This window comes from Rhinoderma darwinii, chromosome 3, assembly GCF_050947455.1.
Source record: "Rhinoderma darwinii isolate aRhiDar2 chromosome 3, aRhiDar2.hap1, whole genome shotgun sequence".
Classification (NCBI taxonomy): domain Eukaryota; kingdom Metazoa; phylum Chordata; class Amphibia; order Anura; family Rhinodermatidae; genus Rhinoderma; species Rhinoderma darwinii.
The window spans coordinates 350,101,203-350,124,055 of record NC_134689.1 but is presented as its reverse complement, the minus strand read 5'-3'; the positions used below and the strand labels follow the sequence as shown (position 1 = coordinate 350,124,055).

The 22,853-nt window shown below is 48.0% G+C and overlaps 1 protein-coding gene across 1 annotated transcript in view; it reads right to left on the bottom strand.

The window, feature by feature from the left end:
* SNRNP27 (small nuclear ribonucleoprotein U4/U6.U5 subunit 27) overlaps positions 1 to 1,098 on the bottom strand; it is a 33,481-nt gene extending 32,383 nt beyond the window's left edge. Inside the window, exon 1 of the mRNA XM_075858496.1 lies at positions 992 to 1,098. Within this exon, the coding sequence (XP_075714611.1) occupies positions 992 to 1,031 (40 nt within the window). The 5' untranslated portion in view covers positions 1,032 to 1,098. The remainder of the gene's footprint in view (positions 1 to 991) is intronic.
* Between the last annotated feature and the right edge of the window lie 21,755 nt (positions 1,099 to 22,853).

Here is a 22,853-nt window from a genome sequence, read left to right as displayed (position 1 = left end):
GTGGTACGGAGGAGTGTATGCATAACGCTGACCAATCAGTGACCAGTCACCGTCATACAATTCTCTCCATTCTTTTACACTACAGATAGCGACATAGCTATATCGCTATGTGCAGCCACATAAACATTACTGTAGTGTCCGGATAATGAATATACATTACCTCCAGCCAGGACATGAGGTGTATTCAGAATCCTGACACTTCTGTAGCGTCTCTGTGAGTTACAGCAGGCGTAGTCTCGCGAGATTACGATGTAACCTGTCATTTGCAGCGAGATCTCGCTGTGCATCACAGAGACGCTACAGAAGTGTCAGGATTCTGAATACACATCACGTCCTGGCTGGAGGTAATGTATATTCATTGCCAGGACACTGCAGTAACGTTAGAGTGTGTTTATGTGGCTGCACATAGCGATATAGCTATATCGCTAGTGCAGTGTAAATGATTGGAGAGAAGTGTATGACGCTGATTGGTCACTGATTGATCAGTGTCATACACTCCCCTGTACAACGCCCACTTGATCAAAAAGTAAAACACGCCCAGTTGTCCATTGAGAAACTCATTAGCATAAAAATAATATAGGTCATAACTCCGTCAAAAATGATCGTTTTTCTAAATAAAAAACACTGCTGTTACCTACATTACAGCGCCGATCACATCATGTACAAGATAGGGAATTTATAATGTGGTGAAAGAGCCTCTTTAATACATGTTCATGGCAGACAAGTATTGCATCTCTTTAGGATGAACAGGACATACAATTGATGTGGTCTTGTCAAAGGACTACAGACTACTAACACACGGCGAAGGGAAGACGATAAAACACAAAACAAATTATGGAACGGCTAGTTAAGCAGTTGCCTCCCATCCCTATTGATATTTCCATCCTTACAGGTGAGGATAATACATCACCACATTCAGCCCCCTGTAGTTAGTAAGAGCCTCGGTGCGTTATACAAACGCAATAATACCGTCTAAAAACCCAGCTCTCACCTCTCCGCCTCTCCGGGGACCTGCTCCGGCTACGAACCATCCTCTCGCTAGACCGGAAAAACACAGCCTGGAAATGTCCAGTCGCTGCGCACACTGAAAACCTTCCGCCTAACAACTCGTCCGGGAACAAAGGTTCCGGGCGGAAATAAACAAGCCTGTGATGGCTGCGGGAGAAGTGTCACGTGGTATAGGATCATGAAAGGGATGCAGCCAGGACACCACTGTATTACAGAAAAAGTGCAGAGCAAATCACACGTGGGGAAGGCATTGTACTACATGGGGACTGCTGAAGTGGATGCAGCAAAGACCGGGACGTCCGAGAACGGCTCATATGGGGCTCATCACATCCTTTGGCGTTTCGGTTTTCATCTTGTCCTGTGTTGCTGTCAGATTAGGTTGACGTTTCACGGGTGCAGTCTACTTAGTAGCCTTATCAGGCTGGATTCACACCTGCAGGTCTTGGTGCAGATTTTTTTTTTAGAGAAAACCAGCAGTGGACCCATAAGAAAGGCAAAGTATGAAGGGAAAACTTTAATGCTTCTGGTTTTAGGATTTACTTCTATATTTGGCTAAATAAAACTGCATGTGTTTTCCACCTTCGACATTTACACAGGATAAGGGCCTGCAGCGTTGGCTTTCCGTTGCGGGGTTCCGTCTGAGGTTTCCGTCAGGTGAACCCCGCAACGGAAAGTGAAACTGAAACCACAGCTTCTGTTTCTGTCAAAATTGATATCAATGGTGAAGGAAACATTGCTAATGGTTTCCGTTCGTCACCATTCCGGCAGGTTTCAGTTTTAACGACGGAATCAATAGCGGAGTCGACTGCGCTATTGATTCCGTCCGAAAACCTTCCGGAATGGTGACGAACGGAAACCATTAGCAATGTTTCCGTCACCATTGATGGATTCTAGAGGTGGTAGTCGCACCTATCTCTACAACAGGTCCCTCTGACGGCCGTTAAGGCCCTGTAACATCGGCCGGGGCAGCGAGCGCCGATCAACGAGACATTGTTGATCGGCGCTCGCTTGCTCCTGTCACACGGAGCTATGGATGGGGACGAGCAGTCTTTACTCCGATCGCTCGTCCCCATACATTATTATCATGTCGGCAGCGCTTCTCCCTGTTTACACTGAGAGATGTTCTGCCAACGATAATATTTAACTTTTTAAAACGATACGACCAGCAGATGATCGGGCTCGTCTGCCCGATAATCGCCCAGTGTAAAACCCCTTTTATACGTTGTTCAGCTCCTAGTGCTCCTTGGCCACTGTCTGACGAGGTGGACAGGAGTTACGGAAACAGCCAGGCTCGCTGAGATACGCTGCTACTGCAACTCCTATGGAAGAGAATGTAAGTTATGAAAACAGCGTGGCGCTTCGATGTTTCTGTAAATCGGCAGCTACAGAAAAAGCCAGACAGCTTAGGACAGGGGTCAGGGAGCCCCGTTTTAGAGATTGGTGTGGGCAGGGCCAATTCTAGCTTATCTGCTGCTTGAGGCGAAAATTAAAATGGTGCCCCCAGATTTTGATTGATATCCCCCTGGCTGTTCTACATCACTACCAGCCTCCAACTCTTCCGGATGCGCCGTTGCCTTGTACTCCCCTGGCATGAGTAGTGCAGCGATGAAGCCATGCAGAGTACACCTCTCTGTACTGTGTGTGCCCAAGTAGTACAAGGCAATGGCGCATCCGAGAAAGTTGGAGGAGACTGGTAGTGACCAGAACAAAGCTCATACATTTAGGCTGAGTTCACACGTGGTGGATACACTGTGTAATAGCACGCAGCGTATCCGCCCTTTCTGCCGCAGGGAATTCCGGGCAAAAATGCGCACCAAACTGTGGTGCAGTTTTCACCCGGAATGTCCGCTGCAAAAAACTGCAGCAGTAAAGCCGGCCGGCCTCCTGGGATGACGTCTCGTGATCGCCTGTGATTGGCTGCAGCGGCGGTCACATGGGATGAAGCGTCATCCCAGGAGGCCAGCCCTCTGACGTCATCCAGGCCGCCCTCCTGGGATGATCCTCCATCCATGTGACCACCGCAACAGCCTGTGATTGGCTGCAGCGGTGGTCACATGAGATGAAGCATCATCCCAAGAGGATGAAACACAGATTCCTAGGTAAGTTCTGTTTTTTTGCGGCGGGATCGCTATGAATCCGTCGCAAAAAACGGAACAACTGCTATTTGACGCAGGATTTACATACAAATTTAATCCAATGGGAAAATCCTGTAACATATAAGCAGTGTTTACATAAAGACAATTGACATGCTGCGGAATGAATTTCCGCACCACAGGTCAATTTCTGAGCGGTATTTCCGCTCAGTATTTACGCAGTGTGTGGATGAGATTTGTTAAATCTCATCCATTTTGCTGCTACTGTATTTGCTGTGTGTTTTCCGCAACGGAATCCGCAGTATTTACGCAACGTGGGAACTGGCCTATATACAGCACCAGAACAAAGCTCAGTACATATATACAAGACCAGACCCAAGTTCAGCACATATATACAGCACCAGAACAAAGCTCAGTAAATATATACAGCACCAGAACAAAGCTCAGTAAATATATACAGCACCAGAACCAAGCTCAATACATATATGTACAGCACCAGAACCAAGCTCATACATATATACAGCACCGGAACAAAGCTCAATATATATTTACAGCACTAGAACAAAGCTCATACATATATACAGCACCAGAACAAAGCTCAATACATATATAAAACACCAGAACCAAGCTCAGTACAAAACTACAGCACCAGAACCAAGCTCAGTACATATATACAGCACCAGAACAAAGCCCATACATATATAGAGCACCAGAAACAAGCTCATACATATATCAAACACCAGAACCAAACTTAGTACATACATACAGCCCCAGAATCAAACTCAGTACATAAATACAGCACCAGAACCAAACTTAGTACATATATACAGCTCCACAACCAAGCTCAGTGTATATATATATATATATATATATATATATATACAGTACCAGAACAAAGCTCAGCATATAAATACAACACCAGCACAAATACAGCTCAATTTAGTGCAACCCCTGCCATATAGGTTTGTACGGCGTAAAACTACAACTCCCAGAATAACCCGAACAATGGTAAGGATATGCTGAGAGTTTCTGTTTCACAAAAAAAAAATCATACCACCCATCATCTTGCTACAGATCATACAGTGACTACAGTACTGATTAGAGGCAGAATAGACATTTACATTAAGTGACTCACCGATGACGTCTTTTCAGACTCTAGTTGTTCTTGTTCTCTTTTCTTCTCCACCCGGTCCAGACCGCTATGATGATTTCTCCTGGGCACAGCCTATTTCTGCAGTTTGCCACTCAGATGTCTTCAGCTTCTCACTTTTCAAGCATTTCTGCACCCATATACGAAGATAAATTTCTGATGGTGCCACACACTACGTGCCTAAATATAATAGTTCCATACACTGCATCTATAATTATAATAGCACCATACACTGTGTCCCTGATTATAATAGCACCATACACTGTGTCCCTGATTATAATAGGACCATACACTGTGTCCCTGATTATAATAGCACCATACACTGTTTCAGACACACACATACATACACAGTGCTCCCTGTCGATAATGCCCCATAGAGCCCCCTGTAGATAGTGCCCCCCATAGAGCCCCCTGCAGATAGTGCCCTACATAGATTCCCCTGTAGATAGTGGTCCACATACAGCCCCCTGTAGATAGCTAACCACATATAACCCCCCTGTAGATAGTGCCCCACATATAGCCCCCTTGTAGATAGTGTCCCACATATAGCTCCCCCTGTAGATAATGACATTCACACTATTAAGTGAAAAAAATGAAACTTTACATACTCACCTTGATCCCATCCTTTAGACGCAGGTACAATCAGTGCAGGAGGGGGTGGCGGCAGCTGGTTTCAGTTGCGTCACCTCCCATTCAGAGAGGCAGCAGGCTGCCGCCTGAGGAGAGAAGCTCATTTTGCCTCATGGAAGGTGTGGCCTTGGGTGTGGGACCCACATCATTGGACATAAATGGCCATGGTGGGAAAAACCCTTGAAAGGCTATGTACACCCTTGAAATGGTTTTTGTGCTTTCTTAATAAAAATTTGTATCAGTGTCTTTGGTGCAACTTTCTAATTACTTTTTATGAAAACTCATTTTTCGTTTTTGAGATACAGCTGCTTTGTATTCTGTATACAGAGCAGCTGTATCTTGCACTGAATGCTGTATCCGTCAGGTGAGCGGGACTGACGGATTCAGTGACTGAGCGGGCTCTGTTTGTCTCTGACAAAAATAATTTTTAATAAAAAGTAGTTGTAGTTAGAAAGTTGCACCAAACACACTGATATATATATATATATATATATATATACTGTATATGTATATATATAGTTCTTAAATCATGCCGCTATACTAGATTAAATATTACCTGCATACTATTACTGAACACAACTCACTATTATAAGACCAACATTACCAATACTAATACAATATAAGGGCCACATAATACCATCACGCCATAACCACAGTGACTGAATAATACCCCATACTGTTACTGAATAAAAACCACTATACAAAGACCAATATTACCACCATATAGTGACCATGTAGTGGTAGATGCCAGTAATACACAGGAGCTCTGCAGACTATATAAGTGATTACAGCACATTTATATCTAGTGACTCACAGGTGATGTCTTCTCTGATTAGATTTGTTCAGTTTCCCTTTTATTCTCCATTCAGCCCAGACCACTGTGTCGACTTATTCCAGCCACGACTTGTCTATGCAGAATTTGACACACAGACATGTTGGTTTCTTGCTTTTCCAGCACCCTCCACACCTATACTCCAACCTCTAAACAAACTCGTAATCCGCAGTGCCCCAGATGGTAATAATGATCTCTTAGTGCTCGACACAATAAAAGTGCCCCATCAGTAACCATGCCCCTTTTGTGCCCCATCAGTAATAATTCCCCCTTTGTCTCCCCAGTAGATAGTGCCACATACAGCTCCTTCTAGACAGCGCCACACAACCCTTTGTAGATAGTGCCACACACAGCCCCCTGTAGATAGCGCCACACACAGCCCCCTGTAGATAGTCTCACACACAGCCCCCTGTAGATGGCGCCACACAGCCCTCCCCCTTGTATATAGTGCCACACAGTCCCCCCTTGTATATAGTGCCACCCAGCCCCCTTGTATATAGTGCTACACAGCCCCCTTGTATATAGTGCCACACAGCCCCCTTGTATATAGTGCCACACAGCCCCCTTGTATATAGTGCCACAAAGCCCCCTTATATATATTGCCACACAGCCACCTCCCTTGTATATAGTTCCACACAGCCCCCCTTTGTAAATAGTGCCATATAGCCGCACTCCCTTTTATTTAGTGCCACACCGCCCCCATTGTATATAGTACCACACAGCCCCCCCATGTATATACTCCCACACTGCCCCCTCCTTTGTATGTAGTGCCACACAGCTCCCCCCTCTCCTCGTATATAGTGCCACTTAGCCCCAAAAAAATCGTACTTACCTAGCCCCATTCCCGCGATGGACTGAGTGTTTCACAGCTTCCGGGCGGGACCATTGCACATGCCAGCATGATGCAGTGAAGTCATCAAGCCGGCCGGCGCAGGGATTCTGTATAGCACTATATACAAGGGGGGCTGTGTGGCACTATAAACTCTGGGCTGTGTGTGGCCTGTAGCCTATAGTATTCAATTGTATCTGTATCCTGAGGAAGCAGATACAATTGAATGTGGCTGTCGCTTGCACCGGGCCCGCCCCCCTGGTGCTAGTGATGCCACTGGGCATAAGGGGGCCCATGTCGCCTGGTACATAACAGCTGTTAGAGGATAGGGCCATGAACAATTGCCCAGTTCCCCCCCCCCTAACACTGGCCCTGACTGCAGGGCACTAGAATAGAAGCTGTGCAGGCCGAGAGCTGATCCTATAGAGCCTGCTGGGCGTTAATAGTGGCACTTACTGGGGCGTGGCCTGAATGCTGAGCGGAGCAGTCGCATTTTTGTGAGCTCCGTACTCTGACCTCTCAGCAACTACTTTAATCGGCTAATTGCACATATATTTGCTCCCCTGTAGACCTGTACCAAACATCTGAGCAGCACAGCATGATGAGTTGGAAGAAAGCTCTCACAACGGGCCCCAAACGCCTTACAGACTTCTCTTCGTGAGGTAACAAACATGACGTGGTTACGCCATCCTCGGGTAGCGCCTCTCCTGCTTCCTCTCCGAGGGGGGATGTTGATGTGGAACCTTCCAATGCCGATGGAACGGGTGAGTCCGTTTCTCTGGCCACTGCTGTGGACTGTACTTATCCTCCAGAGACAATGAGAGTGGTCCCCTCACCGATTCCCCCCTCACAGTGCACTCCCCACCCTAAAATGGTGGTGCCTGCCCTGGCTGCACTTACTAAATCATCTCCTTCTGCAAGCCCAGTGAAGCAGAGAAGCTCCCGTCGTCTGTGTCCATTTATGGACCGTGCCGTCTTTGGCTTCTCCTGGAGTGGAATCCCTGATCACAGCATCTGCAACACTGTGGACAGGGATTCCGCTTCAGGAGTTTCCCCTGATGTCACTGTCCATATATGGACAAAGAAATCAAGCAGAGTGCTCCAGGAACGGAATCCCCGGCCACACGGTGATTCCGCTCCTTCAGGGAGCTACAGTGGCTCTAGTAGATAGCAGAGCAGATGTCATGTCCGTGGCTGCGGGCTGTCTGCTCCGTTACCCCCCTGACAGCCGCAGCCACGCGTCGGCAAGCGCTGGCCCCAGCCTCCTCCTCAGGAGACGCCAGCGCTCGCGTCCACTCACCTCTGCCGGATCCCGTAGGGTGCGCTCTTAAAGGGGCAGCGCGCGCATCGGACCTTGTTGAACTTTGACCCGTGAGCACCCTGGACTATAAGAGGGGTCCAGCCCCCTAGTTCTATGCCTGAGCGTTGTTGTGTTCCCTAGTTTGTCTATGTGATGGCCTCCTAGTGTTTCCTGTTCCTGTACCTGTTCCTTGCATTTCCATAACATCCTGGTCAAGCACTGTGCTGTGCCAAATTCGTGTCGGGCTGTATCCACGTCTGACCTGCTTCATCTCGCCTGACGTCTACCTGCTGCCTAGTCCAAGCCGAGCCTGCCCTGCTGCTGTCTGAGCTGCCACAGGTACCTATACGAACTATAGACTTTCACCTGCTCCCTGTTGGCCAGCTGCCTTACCGACAAGGCGGTACGGCCCAGTGAGTCCACAGACCCTTCGTGACAGTACGCTAAGGCCATGGACCCCGCTGGTCAATCCAAGACTATGACGACGTCTCAAGAGATTCGAGTGGATATGCTGGACCTCCGGTCTCTACAGGACCAACTCCTACAGGTGTTGAACATTCTTGCACGTCGGTAGGAGGCACAAGCTGCTGTTCCTCCTACTACACCTGGCAATGTTGATCCTCTGACTACAACTCTTGGCAGTATTGACCCACGTGTTTCTTTGCCACTTCCTGACCGCTATGATAGAGAAGCAAGTACCTGTCGTGGATTTCTTAATCAATGCCAGATCCACTTCTGCCTGTATGCTAGGACATTTTCGTGTGATGGTGCCAGGGTCGCTTTCATCATTTCTCTCCTCACCAGCAAGGCTCTTGCATGGGCGAACCCTATCTGGGAGAGACAAGGACCAGAGACCCGTGACTTCCAAGCCTTCCTCCGGACTTTTCGCATGGTGTTTGAGGAGCCTGGAAGGGTCTCATCTGCAGCAGCCTCTTTGATTAACCTGCGCCAAGGAGACACCTCTGTGAGTGAGTACACTATCCTCTTCCGCACCCTGGCGGGAGAGCTGTTATGGAACAATGAGACTCTGATGGCTGCATTCTGGCATGGACTATCTTCTAGAATTAAGGACGAACTTGCCACTCGGGATCTGCCGTCTACCCTGGATGACCTCATCCTTCTGTCTGCCCGGATTGATATATGGATCCGAGAACGCCTCCAAGAGGTTCGACGGGAGGGAGCCCTTCCTAGTCTGGTCCCTACTTTGCCGCAACCCCTGCTCTCCTCAGATCTCGATCCTCCTAAGGAGTCGGTAATAACGGACCAGTATAAGTTATCTACCCAGGAGAGACAACGCATACGCACATCTGGACTTTATTGCGGTCTCGATGGCCATCTTGAGCGCCTGTGTCCCCAAATATCCCAAAACCTAGGGTTGCTAGGAGTGACAACCTTGGGTAAAGATGGACTTCCGTCTAAATTGTCCATAACTGTGACCATAGTGTCCGGCGAGAAAACGCATCAGGTCTCTGCGTATCTGGACTTTGGATCCACTGCTAATTTCATCCGCAGAGATCTGGTGGACCTTCTGCAATTGCCCACCACCCCTCTGGAGAGCCCATTGACAGTTGCCTCAGTGAATGGACTACCTCTGCCAGACCCTGTTATAGCTGTGACCAAGCCGCTGAGGCTCCAAGTGGGAGCCCTTCACTCCGAACTTCTGTCTTTCTATGTCCTGTCCAAAGCTGTTAACCCTGTGTTGCTGGGTCTGCCTTGGCTCCGACTGCATGCCCTAGTCCTGGACTGGAATTCTGGAGAGGTTCTCCAGTGAGGCCCTGAGTGTCAAGGTCGGTGCCTGGTGCAGATTCATTCGGCTCACCCTTCGCTGCCTCGGTCATTGGCAGGATTGCCGAGTCATTATGCTGCATTTTCGTACGTCTTCAGCAAGAGGGAGGTGGAGATATTGCCTCCACATCGGGCATATGACTGCCCTATTGAACTGATTTCTGGTGCATCCCTTCCCCATGGTAGGGTATATCGTCTCTCCTTGCCAGAGACTATGTCCATGTCCGCCTATGTGAAGGAGAACTTGGAGAGGAGCTTCATACGGAAGTCTTCCTCCCCGGCAGGAGCCAGGTTCTTCTTTGTCAAGAAGAAAGATGGCTCTCTTCGTCCTTGTATTGACTACAGAGGTCTCAACGAGATCACTGTGAAGAATAAATATCCGTTGCCACTGGTCTCTGAACTGTTTGATCGTTTACGTGGTGCCAGGATTTGTTCTATACTAGACCTGCGTGGGGCTTACAAAATAGTCAGGATTCGCCAGGGTGAGGAATGGAAGACTGCATTTAACACCCATGATGGACGCAATGAGTATCTAGTAATGCCCTTCGGCCTGTGTAATGCTCCCGCGGTCTTCCAGGAGATTGTGAATTACATTTTCCGTGACCTCCTCTATGTTTGTGTAGTAGTCTACTTTGATGACATCTTGATTTTTTCTCCAGATCCTATAACGCACCAGAGATATGTCCGTCAAGTTCTTCTACGGTTAAGGGAGAATCGTCTGTAGGCCAAGCTGGAGAAGTGCGTGTTTGACAGAGATGCTCTACCCTTCCTGGGCTACATCGTCTCGAATCGAGGTCTCGAGATGGATCCTGAGAAGATAAAGTCTGTTCTGGAATGGCCACGTCCTCAAGGCTTAAGGGCCATACAGCGCTTTCTGGGATTCGCTAATTTTTACAGGCAGTTTATTCCAACGTGGCTCAGTGGTTAGCACTGTTGCCCTGCAGCGTTGGGGTCCTGGGTTCAAATCCAACCAGGGACAACATCTGCATGGAGTTTGTATGTTCTCCCCGTGTTTGCGTGGGTTTCCTCCGGGTACTCCGTTTTCCTCCCACAACCCAAAAACATACAAATAGGGAATTTAGATTGTGAGCCCCAATGGGGATAGTAAAAAGAGGACTCTGTACAGCGCTGCGTAATATGTTGGCGCTATATAAGTAACTGAAATAAATAAATAACTTCTCCTCACTGACTTCTCCGATCTCTAACCTTACTAACAAGGGTATAAACGCCAAGGTGTGGACTTCTGAGGCAGAGTCCACATACAATAGCCTGAAGAGCGCCTTCACGTTAGCCTCTATCCTCCATCATCCGGATGTCTCTCTGCAGTTCTTGTTGGAGGTGGACGCATCCTCTGTCGTGCTGGTGCACTCTTGTTCCAGAGAGGTCCCAAGGGCAAGTCAAAGCTCTTCTCTTCCGCAGAACGCAACTACTCGATTGGGGATCGGGAGTTACTGGCCATCAAATTGGCCCTGGAAGAATGGAAACATCTATTAGAGGGTGCAGCTCATCCAATCCTGATTTTTACAGACCACAAAAATCTGACCTACCGCCAGACGGCCCAACGGCTGAACCCTCGTCAGGCCAGGTGGTCACTGTTCTTTTCAAGGTTCCAGTTTCAGCTCCATTATCGCGCGACCCCCAAGAATGTGAGGGCCGATGCCTTGTCCAGGTCTTTCGAAACGGAAGACACCTTGGAGACTCCACAGAATATTATTGATCCGTCTTGCATTATCTCTGTCAATCCCCTGCAAGTTGGGGACATTCCTCCAGGGAGGACTTTTGTGCGCCTGGCTGATCGTGGAAGAATCCTCCGCTGGGGACACTCCTCTAGACTGGCAGGTCACGCGGGGGTCCGTAAGACCCGGGATCTGATTGCTCGTCATTTCTGGTGGCCCACGCTGCCCAAGGACATTATGGACTTAGTTTCTTCCTATTCTGCATGTGCAGTCAACAATGCCGCTCACTCCAGACCTGCTGGTCTACTCCAGCCACTGCCTGTGTCCAATGCTCCCTGGCAGCATATAGCTATGGACTTTATTATGGACCTGCCTGGATGCAGTGCTGTCTGGGTGGTGGAGGATCGATTTTCGAATATGGCCCACTTCGTTCCTCTGACCGGTCTTCCTTCTGCTCCTCAGTTGGCCAAGCTGTTCATCCAACACATCTTTCGCCTGCACGGCTTGCCGCAGCATATTGTGTTTAATCGGGGGGTTCAGTTTACCTCGAAGTTCTGGAGAGCCCTCTGCGGACTCCTCGGTGTAAAGTTAGACTTGTCATCAGCCTACTATCCTCGTTCAAATGGTCAGGTCGAGAGGATTAATCTTGGAGAACTACCTACGCCACTTCATTTCCAAGCAACATGATGACTGGGTACAGTTGCTCCCATGGGCAGAATTATCCTACAATAATCACACCAGCGAGTCTACAAGGAATACACCGTTCTTCTATGTTTACGGCCAGCACCCACGAATTCCTCTCCCTGTGCCCGATACTTCCGAGGTACCAGCAGCTCACTCCATGTTTAGAGACTTTCTGAAGATCTGGCAGCAGACTCGATCCTCCATCCTAATGGCAGTCGACCGCATGAAACGGAAGGCTGACACAAGGAGAAGAGAACTGTAGCGTCCATGGCCGTCGGGTTTACTCACCTCCCGACGCCCGCAGCCATGGATCCGTGATCTCCTTCATAGGAGATGCCAGCGCTCACTTCCGCTCCGTTCTGCTGTGTCCCGTAGGGTGCGCGCACACGCCCGTGCCCGGCCTTAAAGGGCCAGCGCGCGCACAAAGGAAATTGTCATCATCATCAACTGCCATGATTTCCTGGTCTGTAAGAAGTCCCCAGGCCTTCTGATCCTTGCCTGAGCGTTGTTAGTCTATCCCAGTCTGTCTTGCAAATGGCTCCTTAGTATTTCTCCGTTCCAGTTGTTACCCGTGCCTTGTTACCCGTTCCTGTATCCCGCATTGTTCTTGTTCCTGTGCCTACCAGTGTTGGACTCGTGTCTACTGCTCCTGCTGTCGTTTGCCACGTCCAGTGTCTTCTGCCACGTCCAGTGTCTTCTGCCACGTCCAGTGTCTTCTGCCACGTCCAGTGTCTTCTGCTACATCAGATACTGCCCGCCACGTCTGGCGCTACCTGCCGCACCGGCCTCCATGCGTGCTGAAGCCACAGCCACCGTCTGGCTCCGTACGGCGGAGCGGCCTAGTGGGTCCACATACCCTGTGACCGTGACAGTACGCTCAAGCCATGGAACCCGCTGGCCAGCCCAAGACCGCAGTCCAGAAGATACAGACAGAGATGCATGACCAACGCCCACGTCAGGATCAACTCCTTGAGGCTGTGAATTCTATCCTGGTCCACCTGGATCTACTCACTGTTCCACCCCCGGTTCTTCCTCCTGAGGCTGTTGCTGTGCCACTGCCTGTTGCTCCTCCTGTTTGTTCCGGATCCATAGTTCCTCTGCCTCTTCCTCCTCGCTACGATGGAGATCCCAGAGCATGTAGAGGATTTCTTAATCAGTGCATGGTTCATTTTAGGCTGCGGCCTCATCTCTTCCCCTCCGAGGAGGCCAAAGTGGCGTTTATTATCTCCCTCCTCGCTGGCAAGGCCCTCGCATGGGCAAACCCAATCTTGGAGAAACAAGGACCTGTATCCTCGGACCTAGCCTTGTTCCTGCAGCCCTTTCGTGCCGTGTTCGAGGAGCCGGGTCGAACATCCTCTGCCGCAGCCACTCTGTTGACCCTCAAGCAAGAGGGCTCCACAGTAGGGGAGTATGCTATCTCCTTCCGTACCCTAGCAGCTGAGCTGGCATGGAACAATGAGGCACTGGTGGCGACCTTCTGGCAGGGACTGTCCTCTCACATCAAGGACGGACTGGCGGCCCGCGACCTTTTTTCTACCTTGGATGCCCTCATCCTGTTAACCACCCGGGTTGATATGAGAATCCGGGAGCGCACTCAAAAGGTTCGACAGGAGAGCCGGGCCCACAGACCAGCACCCTCGGTCCAGAGACCGCTATTGTCTTCCCCTAGTGCGCTCCCTGAAGAACCCATGCAGGTAGACAGAGTCCGGTTATCTGAACAGGAGAAGCAGCACAGACGCTCCTCTGGACTATGTATGTATTGTGGCCTTAAGGGTAATTTCGTGCGCCAATGCCCACAGAAACCGGGAAACTCCAGTACCTAGGGTTGGTTGGAGAGGCAACTCTAGGTGGAACGTCTCCAAACGTTAAAACCTCTTCCAGATTATCGATTCCTGTGGCCATCGTCTCCGGAGAAATTTCACATCCTTCCTCCGCCTATCTTGACTCTGGAGCGGCTGCTAATTTCATCCAGCAGGATCTAGTGGATCGTTTATGCCTACCCACAGTCCGTCTGGAGAGACACCTGGCTGTTGCCTCTGTGAATGGTCTACCATTGCCCGATCCGATAATGCTCATCAAGGAGCCGTTGACACTACAGGTCGGTGCTCTTCACTTAGAACAGATCACCTTCCTGGTACTACCTAAGGCTATCAATCCTATCCTGCTGGGTCTGCCATGGCTCCGCCTACACGCCCCGGTCCTTGACTGGAATTCCGGAGAGGTTCTTCAATGGGGTTCCAGATGCCATAGCCATTGCCTGTCACAAGTCCGTCCTGTTATGCCCCCTCTGCCTCAATCACTCTCCGGTCTACCATCTCAGTATGCCAGTTTGGCGGATGTCTTCTGCAAACGAGAGGCTGAGACGTTGCCTCCACATCAGAATTATGACTGTCCCATTGAACTGGTTCCCAATACTTCTCTTCCCCGTGGACGAGTATATCCTCTCTCCTTGCCAGAGACTTTATCTATGTCAGCCTATATCAAGGAGAACTTGGAGAGGGGTTTTCTTCGAAAATCTTCCTCCCCGGCTGGGGCAGGCTTCTTCTTCGTTAAAAAGAGAGATGGATCTCTTCGACCCTGCATTGACTACCGTGGTCTTAACCAGCTCACGGTCAAGAACAAATACCCGTTGCCACTTATATTTGAGCTATTTGATCGCATACGAGGAGCCAAAAATTTTTCCAAGCTAGATCTGCGGGGGGCTTATAATCAAATCCGGATTCGCCGGGGTGATGAATGGAAGATGGCATTTAACACCCGCGATGGGCACTACGAATACTTAGTGATGCCCTTCAGACTGTGTAACGCTCCTGCAGTATTTCAGGAATTCGTCAATTATATTTTCCGAGATCTCCTCTATGTCTGTGTTGTTGTTTATCTCGATGATATTTTGATTTTCTCCCCAGATCCGATGACCCATCGGAGGCATGTCCGTCAAGTTCTTCTGCGACTAAGAGAGAATCACTTATATGCCAAGTTGGAGAAGTGCGTCTTTGAAAAGAAGTCTTTGCCTTTCCTGGGCTACGTCATCTCGGATCAAGGTCTTAAGATGGACCCTGAGAAACTAAAGTCTGTCCTGGAGTGGCCACGTCCTCAAGGCCTAAGGGCCATACAACGGTTCCTGGGATTCGCCAATTTCTACCGGCAGTTTATTCCGAACTTTTCATCTCTGACGGCTCCCATCTCTACCCTTACCAAGAAGGGTGTGAACGCCAAGGTGTGGACTCCAGAGGCAGAGTCCGCATTCATTAGCCTCAAGAAAGCCTTCACTTCAGCTTCGATCCTCCATCACCCTGACGTATTTCGGCAGTTCTCACTGGAAGTGGACGGTTCCTCTGTTGGTGCAGGTGCACTTCTGTTCCAGAGGAGCTCCAAAGGAAAGGCAGTAGTATGTGGCTACTACTCAATACTTTTTTCTTCTGCTGAGCGAAATTACTCTATTGGAGATCGGGAGCTACTGGCCATCAAATTGGCTCTGGAGGAGTGGAGACATCTTCTAGAAGGCGCAGCTCACCCCATCTTGATCTACACCGACCACAAGAACCTTACCTACCTTCAGTCCGCTCAAAAACTGAATCCTCGTCAAGCCAGGTGGTCGCTGTTCTTCACCCGTTTCCAGTTTCTGCTCCACTACCGTCCCGCTGACAAGAATGTGAGGGCCGATGCCCTGTCCAGATCGTTTGAGACGGAGGATATGGTGGAGTCCCTTCAGACTATCATAGACCCGTCCTGCGTTGTCACCGTCAATCCGCTGCAGATTAGAGAAATCCCTCCGGGGAGAACTTTTGTTCGGTTGGCAGACAGGAGAAGAATTCTCTGCTGGGGACACAGTTATAAACCGGCTGGGCACGCTAGTGTCCGTAAAACCCAAGACCTGATTGCTTGTCACTTCTGGTGGCCCACGCTACCTAAAGATGTTCTGGACTTTGTCTTTTCCTCCACGGTGTGTGCCTCTAACAAAGTTTCTCACTCCAAGCCTGCCGGCCTGCTTCAACCTCTGCCTGTACCCAATGCCCCTTGGCAGCACATTGCAATGGACTTTGTCACAGACCTTCCTCTCTCAGCAGGATGCAACACCATCCGGTTCTCTAAGATGGCACATTTTATCCCGCTGACCGGCCTACCTTCTGCTCCCTGACTGGCGAGTCTCTTCATTCAACACATCTTTCACTTGCATGGCTTGCCTCTTCACATTGTGTCCGACCGGGGGGTTCAGTTTACCTCTAAGTTCTGGAGAGCCCTCTGTAAACTCCTGGAGATGAGTTAGGACTTTTCCTCAGCCTATCACCCCCAGTCCAATGGGCAAGTTGAGAGGATCAACCAGATCATGGAGAATTATCTCCGCCACTTCATCTCTTCACAGCACGATAACTGGGTACAGCTTCTTCCATGGGCCGAGTTCTCATACAACAACCACACAAGTGAGTCCACCACTTCCACTCCATTTCACATTGTATACATTCAACATCCTAGAGTCCCTCTTCCTGTGTCGACTTCATCTCAGGTACCCGCTGCTGACTCTGCATATGGGGACTTCCTGCAAATCTGGCAACAGACTCGGTCCTCTATTTTGCTGGCAGTAGATCGCATGAACGAAAGGCAGTTACTAGGAGAAGAGAGCCGCCTCAGTATCTTCCGGGGACTAAAGTCTGGCTGTCCTCTCGAAACATTCGCTTGAAGGTGCCCTCATACAAATTTGCTCCCAGGTTCCTTGGTCCTTTCGAGATTCTGCAACAAATCAACTCTGTCTCCTATTAGCTGTGGTTGCCTCCTACCCTCAGAATCTCCAACTCCTTCCATGTGTCCTTCCTGAAACCAGTGGTCCTGAACGCTTCAGCAAGACTTCTAGTTCCACAGTTGCTCCCAGCGGTCCTCCTGATGTATTTGAGGTAAAGGAGATCCTGGACTGCAAAAGGGTAGGAGGAAGGACTTTCTATTTGGTGCACTGGAGAGGGTTTGGTCCTGAGGAGAGGTCCTGGGAGCCAGAAGAGAACCTCAGTGCTCCTGCTCTTATTAAAAAGTTCCTCCCTCGCTCTGGCCCCAAGAAGAGGGGGCGTAAGATGGGGGATACTGTAGCGTCCATGGCCGCGGGCCGTCGGGTTTACTCACCTCCCGAAGCCATGGATCCGTTAGCGCTGGTCCCCATATCCTTCCTAGGAGACGCCAGCGCTCACTTCCGCTCCATTCTTCTGTGTCCCGTAGGGTGCGCGCACACGCTCGTGCCTGGCCTTAAAGGGCCAGCGCGCGCACAAAGGAAATCATCATCATCAACTGTCATGATTTCCTGATCTATAAGAAGGCCCCAGGCCTTCTGATCCTTGCCTGAGCATTGTTAGTCTATCCCATAGACAGAATAGACGAGGAGACAGCACTTCCAACATATGTCAGCTTTTTAATCACCCGTGCAACGTTTCAATCCAACAGGACCTTTCTCAAGCATCCTGTTGGACTGAAACATTGCACGGGTGATTAATAAGCTGACATATGTTGGAAGTGCTGTCTCCTCGTCTATTCTGTCTATCTGATATTGGGGACCGCGGATCCGGTGCTATTGAGGCGTGTACCCACTTGTGGTCCTCACTGTGGTAATTTTCTGCTTTGGTTAGTCTATCCTAGTCTGTCTTGCAAATGGTCCCTTAGTGTTTCCCCGTTCCTTGTTACCCGTTCCGGTATCCCGTATTGTTCTTGTTCCTGTTCCTACCAGTGTTGGAGTCATGTCTACTGCACCTGCTGTCGTTTGCCACGTCCAGTGTCGTTTTCCACGTCCAGTGTCTTCTGCCACATCCAGTGTCTTCTGCCACGTCCAGTTTCTTCTGCTACATCGGATACTGCCAACCACGTCTGGCGCTACCTGCCGCACCGGCCTCCATCCGTGCTGAAACCACAGCCACCGTCTGGACTAGTTCAGGTACCCAAGCATTGCTATCTGCTATTTACTTTAGTGTAGACTGTGACCTGGTCAGCTGCCTCCCCGCTACGGCGGAGCGGCCTAGTGGGTCCACATACCCTGTGACCGTGACAAGAACCTCCTCAGTTTCCACCTGGCACGAAGGTCTGGCTGTCTTCCAGGAATATCCGACTAAGTGTGCCATCATGCAAATTTGCTTCCAGGTTCCTCGGACCCTTTGAGATCCTACAACAGATCAACCCTGTCGTCTGTAAGCTTCGGCTGCCTCCTACCCTCAAGATCCCCAACTCCTTCCATGTATCCCTCCTGAAGCCGGTGGTCCTGAACCGCTACACCAAGAGTCCTAGCCCTGTGCTTGCCTCCAGCGGGCCTTCAGACACCTTTGAGGTTCAAGAGATCCTGGACACCAAAAAAGTGAGAGGAAAGACCTTTTATTTGGTGGATTGGAGGGGGTTTGGTCCTGAAGAAAGGTCTTGGGAGCCAGAGGAGAACCTCAATGCTCCTGCTTTTCTGAAGAAGTTTCTCTTTCGCTCTGGTGCCAAGAAGAGGGGGCGTAAGAGGGGGGATACTGTAATGTCAGTGGCTGCGGGCTATCAGCTCCGTTCCCCCCCTGACAGCCGCAGCCATGAGTCGGCAAGCGCTGGCCCCAGCCTCCTCCACAGCCTCCTCGCATCCACTCACTCTGCCGAATCCCGTAGGAATGTTGATGAACTTTGACCCGTGAGCACCCTGGACTATAAGAGTGGTCCAGCCCCCTACAACAGGGTCCCGCCCTTTGCAGAATCCATTCGCTCCAATATAAATATTAAAAGTTTTCCTGTGGTATTTCGTCAGCATAAGTTGGGACTATTTGCAGACGACGTCATTTTGACAATTTCTGATTCCTTACCCTCACTCAGAGAATTCTTTAATGTCATATCTCGATTTGGATTAGTCTCGTATTACAAAATCAATGCTACCAAGTCCCAGATGCTAGGGCTGTTCATTAACCATACTTTGAAATGTATTATCCAGACAGAATTTCCCTTCCAGTGGGAAAATACCTCTATCCCATACCTAGGGATACAACTTGACTTTCCCCTTTCCTTGCTTCCTAAATTAAACTTTGGCCCCCTACTTTTCGCTCTCCAGGACGAACTTAATTGCATATCAAAACATGAACCCTCCTGGTTGGGGCGTAATATTTGCTACAAAATGTTTATTCTCCCAAAAATGTTATATTTTCTACGGACTTTGTCTGTCCCTATCCCATCCTCCCTTCTTTTGAAGTTTCAAAAGCAACTTAGAATCTTTATATGGGGAGGAAGAAATCAGAGAATTGCTTCCTCCATCCTTCTGTTAAATAGCCATAGAGGGGGATTGGGAATGCCTAACATCCTGTCCTACCATAAAGCACTGATAGCTAAACAATTACGTGCATGGATTTCCCCAACTCCAATTACCAACTGGACCTCCATAGAACAAAATGTTACTGGCAGTAAATCCCTTTATAATGTCCTTTTGGCTTATGCTTTAACACCATTCTTCCCCTTCCCATCGCGACTATGGTAAGAGTTTCTGTACAAGCTTGGCTCTCCCTTCTTTCGATTAACTCTGGTAATATTATGGGGGATCCTTTTCCCATCCCTTTGGCTGTTCTTGAACTGTTAATCCCAAACGTGGAACCCCAAAATTGGTGCGGTTATCGTCTACGTTATGTCTCAGAGTTGTTCAATGGGAATTGTATAAGATCGTTTTCAGATTTAGTGTCTATATACTATATACCACATAATGACATGTTTAAGTATGTGCAGATAAAGTCTTACTTAGACTGTTCTCCTATAACTACGATTTCTTTACCAAAATTTATATGTAATCATCTCTCTAATCCTAGCAAAGGAGACTTAAACTTTACTAAACGTATCTATGAATTCTTCAACCGAGATGTGGAGATTGCTAAGCGGGCCCATTTTTTAAATTGGGAGAAAGATATAGACAAAGTTTTTGCCATTGGACAATGGACCACGTCAATTAAGTGGACTATGAAGTCCTCCCTCTGCACAAATTTATTGGCAGTGTACCATAAATTAGGGTATGTGCACACACACTAATTACGTCCGTAATTGACGGACGTATTTCGGCCGCAAGTACCGGACCGAACACAGTGCAGGGAGCCGGGCTCCTAGCATCATACTTATGTACGATGCTAAGAGTCCCTGCCTCGCTGCAGGACAACTGTCCCGTACTGTAATCATGTTTTCATTACGGGACAGTTGTCCTGCAGCGAGGCAGGGACTCCTAGCATCGTACATAAGTATGATGCTAGGAGCCCGGCTCCCTGCACTGTGTTCGGTCCGGTACTTGCGGGCGAAATACGTCCGTCAATTACGGACGTAATTATTGTGTGTGCACATACCCTTACTGATGAGATGGTACTATACACCCTCCAAATTAGCTAGAATCTATCCCCATTCGCCAGACTTATGCTGGCGTAGGTGTGGTCATTCGGGCACCCTTTACCAAATTTTTTGGAGTTACCCCCTCATATCAAACTTATGGGATGATGTATTTCAGCAATCTCGGGTATATACATCACTAGAGACCCAGCTTTGGCCCTGCTTTCTCTAGGAATAGAACTTGCCACTAACGTCAGACGCTTGGCATGCCATGTACTTCTTGCTGCTAAGCTCTTGATTGCCAAACCTTGGAAATCCTCCACGTCTTCATCTTGCAATGAAGTGCTAAAGATGGTATCTAACCATTGTATTTATGAATTCCTATTCTACCTCAGATGCAATAAATATGTTTTCTTTTCTACCTTCTGGGGCCCATGGATACATTGTTTTGCTGACTGTAGAGATCACGTACATATATTATCTTAACTCCCCTCTCCCCCTCTATCCCTACCCTTTTTTGCCATATTTTCTTGTAGTTCTTTTAATTTATGCCTGTCAATTGAACAGACATGTATTTTTGGATGTCATTCCACTCAGAATTTGTTCAATATGTGAAACTTATTCTATACTGTAATATGTTGGAATTTCAATACAAATTTATTGATAAAAAAAAATAGTGCCGCTTACTCTAGATAACAGGTTCTCTTTAAAAAAAGAAATGATAATATGTATATATATATATATATATATATATATATATATATATATATATATACATATATATACACACACACTGCCGTTCAAAAGTTTAGGGTCACTTAGAAATTTCCTTATTTTTGCAAGAAAAGCACAGTTTTTTTCAATGAAGATACCATTAAATTAATCAGAAATACACTCTATACATTGTTAATGTGCTAAATGACTATTCTAGCTGCAAACGTCTGGTTTTTAATGCAATAGCTACATAGGTGTATAGAGGCCCATTTCCAGCAACCATCACTCCAGTGTTCTAATGGTACATTGTGTTTGCTAACTGTGTTAGAAGGCTAATAGATGATTAGAAAACACTTGAAAACCCTTGTGCAATTATGTTAGCACCGCTGTAAACAGTTTTGCTGTTTAGAGGACCTATAAAACTGACCTTCCTTTGAGGTAGATGAGAATCTGGAGCATTACATCTGTGGGTTCGATTAAACTCTCAAAATGGCAAGAAAAAGAGAGCTTTCATGTGAAACTCGACAGTCTATTCTTGTTCTTAGAAATGAAAGCTATTCCATGCGAGAAATTGCCAAGAAACTGAAGATTTCCTACAACGGTGTGTACTACTCCCTTCAGAGGACAGCACAAACAGGCTCTAACCGGAGTAGAAAGAGAAGTGGGAGGCCCCGCTGCACAACTGAGCAACAAGACAAGTACATTAGAGTCTCTAGTTTGAGAAATAGACACCTCACAGGTACTCAACTGGCAGCTTCATTAAATAGTACCCGCAAAACGCCAGTGTCAACGTCTACATTGAAGAGGCGACTCCGGGATGCTGGCCTTCAGGGCAGAGTGGCAAAGAAAAAGCCATACCTGAGACTGGCTAATAAAAGGAAAAGATTAATATGGGCAAAAGCACACAGACATTGGATAGAGGAAGATTGGAAAAAAGTGTTATGGACAGACAAATCGAAGTTTGAGGTGTTTGGATCACACAGAAGAACATTTGTGAGACGCAGAACAACTGAAAAGATGCTGGAAGAGTGCCTGACGCCATCTGTCAAGCATGGTGGAGGTAATGTGATGGTCTGGGGTTGCTTTGGTGCTGGTAAAGTGGGAGATTTGTACAAGGTAAAAGGGATTTTGAATAAGGAAGGCTATCACTCCATTTTGCAACGCCATGCCATACCCTGTGGACAGCGCTTGATTGGAGCCAATTTCATCCTACAACAGGACAATGACCCAAAGCACACCTCCAAATTATGCAAGAACTATTTAGGGAAGAAGCAGGCAGCTGGTATTCTATCTGTAATGGAGTGGCCAGCGCAGTCACCAGATCTCAAACCCATAGAGCTGTTGTGGGAGCAGCTTGACCGTATGGTACGCAAGAAGTGCCCATCAAGCCAATCCAACTTGTGGGAGGCGCTTCTGGAATCATCGGGTAAAATTTCTCCCGATTACCTCAGCAAATTAACAGCTAGAATGCCAAAGGTCTGCAATGCTGTAATTGCTGCAAATGGAGCATTCCTTGACGAAAGCAAAGTTTGAAGGAGAAAATTATTATTTGAAATAAAAATAATTATTTCTAACCTTGTCAATGTCTTGACTATATTTTCTAGTCATTTTGCAACTCATTAGATAAATATAAGTGTGAGTTTTCATGGAAAACACAAAATTGTCTGGGTGACCCCAAACTTTTGAACGGTAGTGTATATGCATATACATATATATATATATATATATATATATATATATATATATACACACCGTGTTCCAAATTATTATGCACATTGGATTTAAGTGTCATAAACATTTAATTATTAGTCTTTCAATTAAACTCATGGATGGTATTTTGTCTTAGGGCTCTTTGGATCATTGTAATCA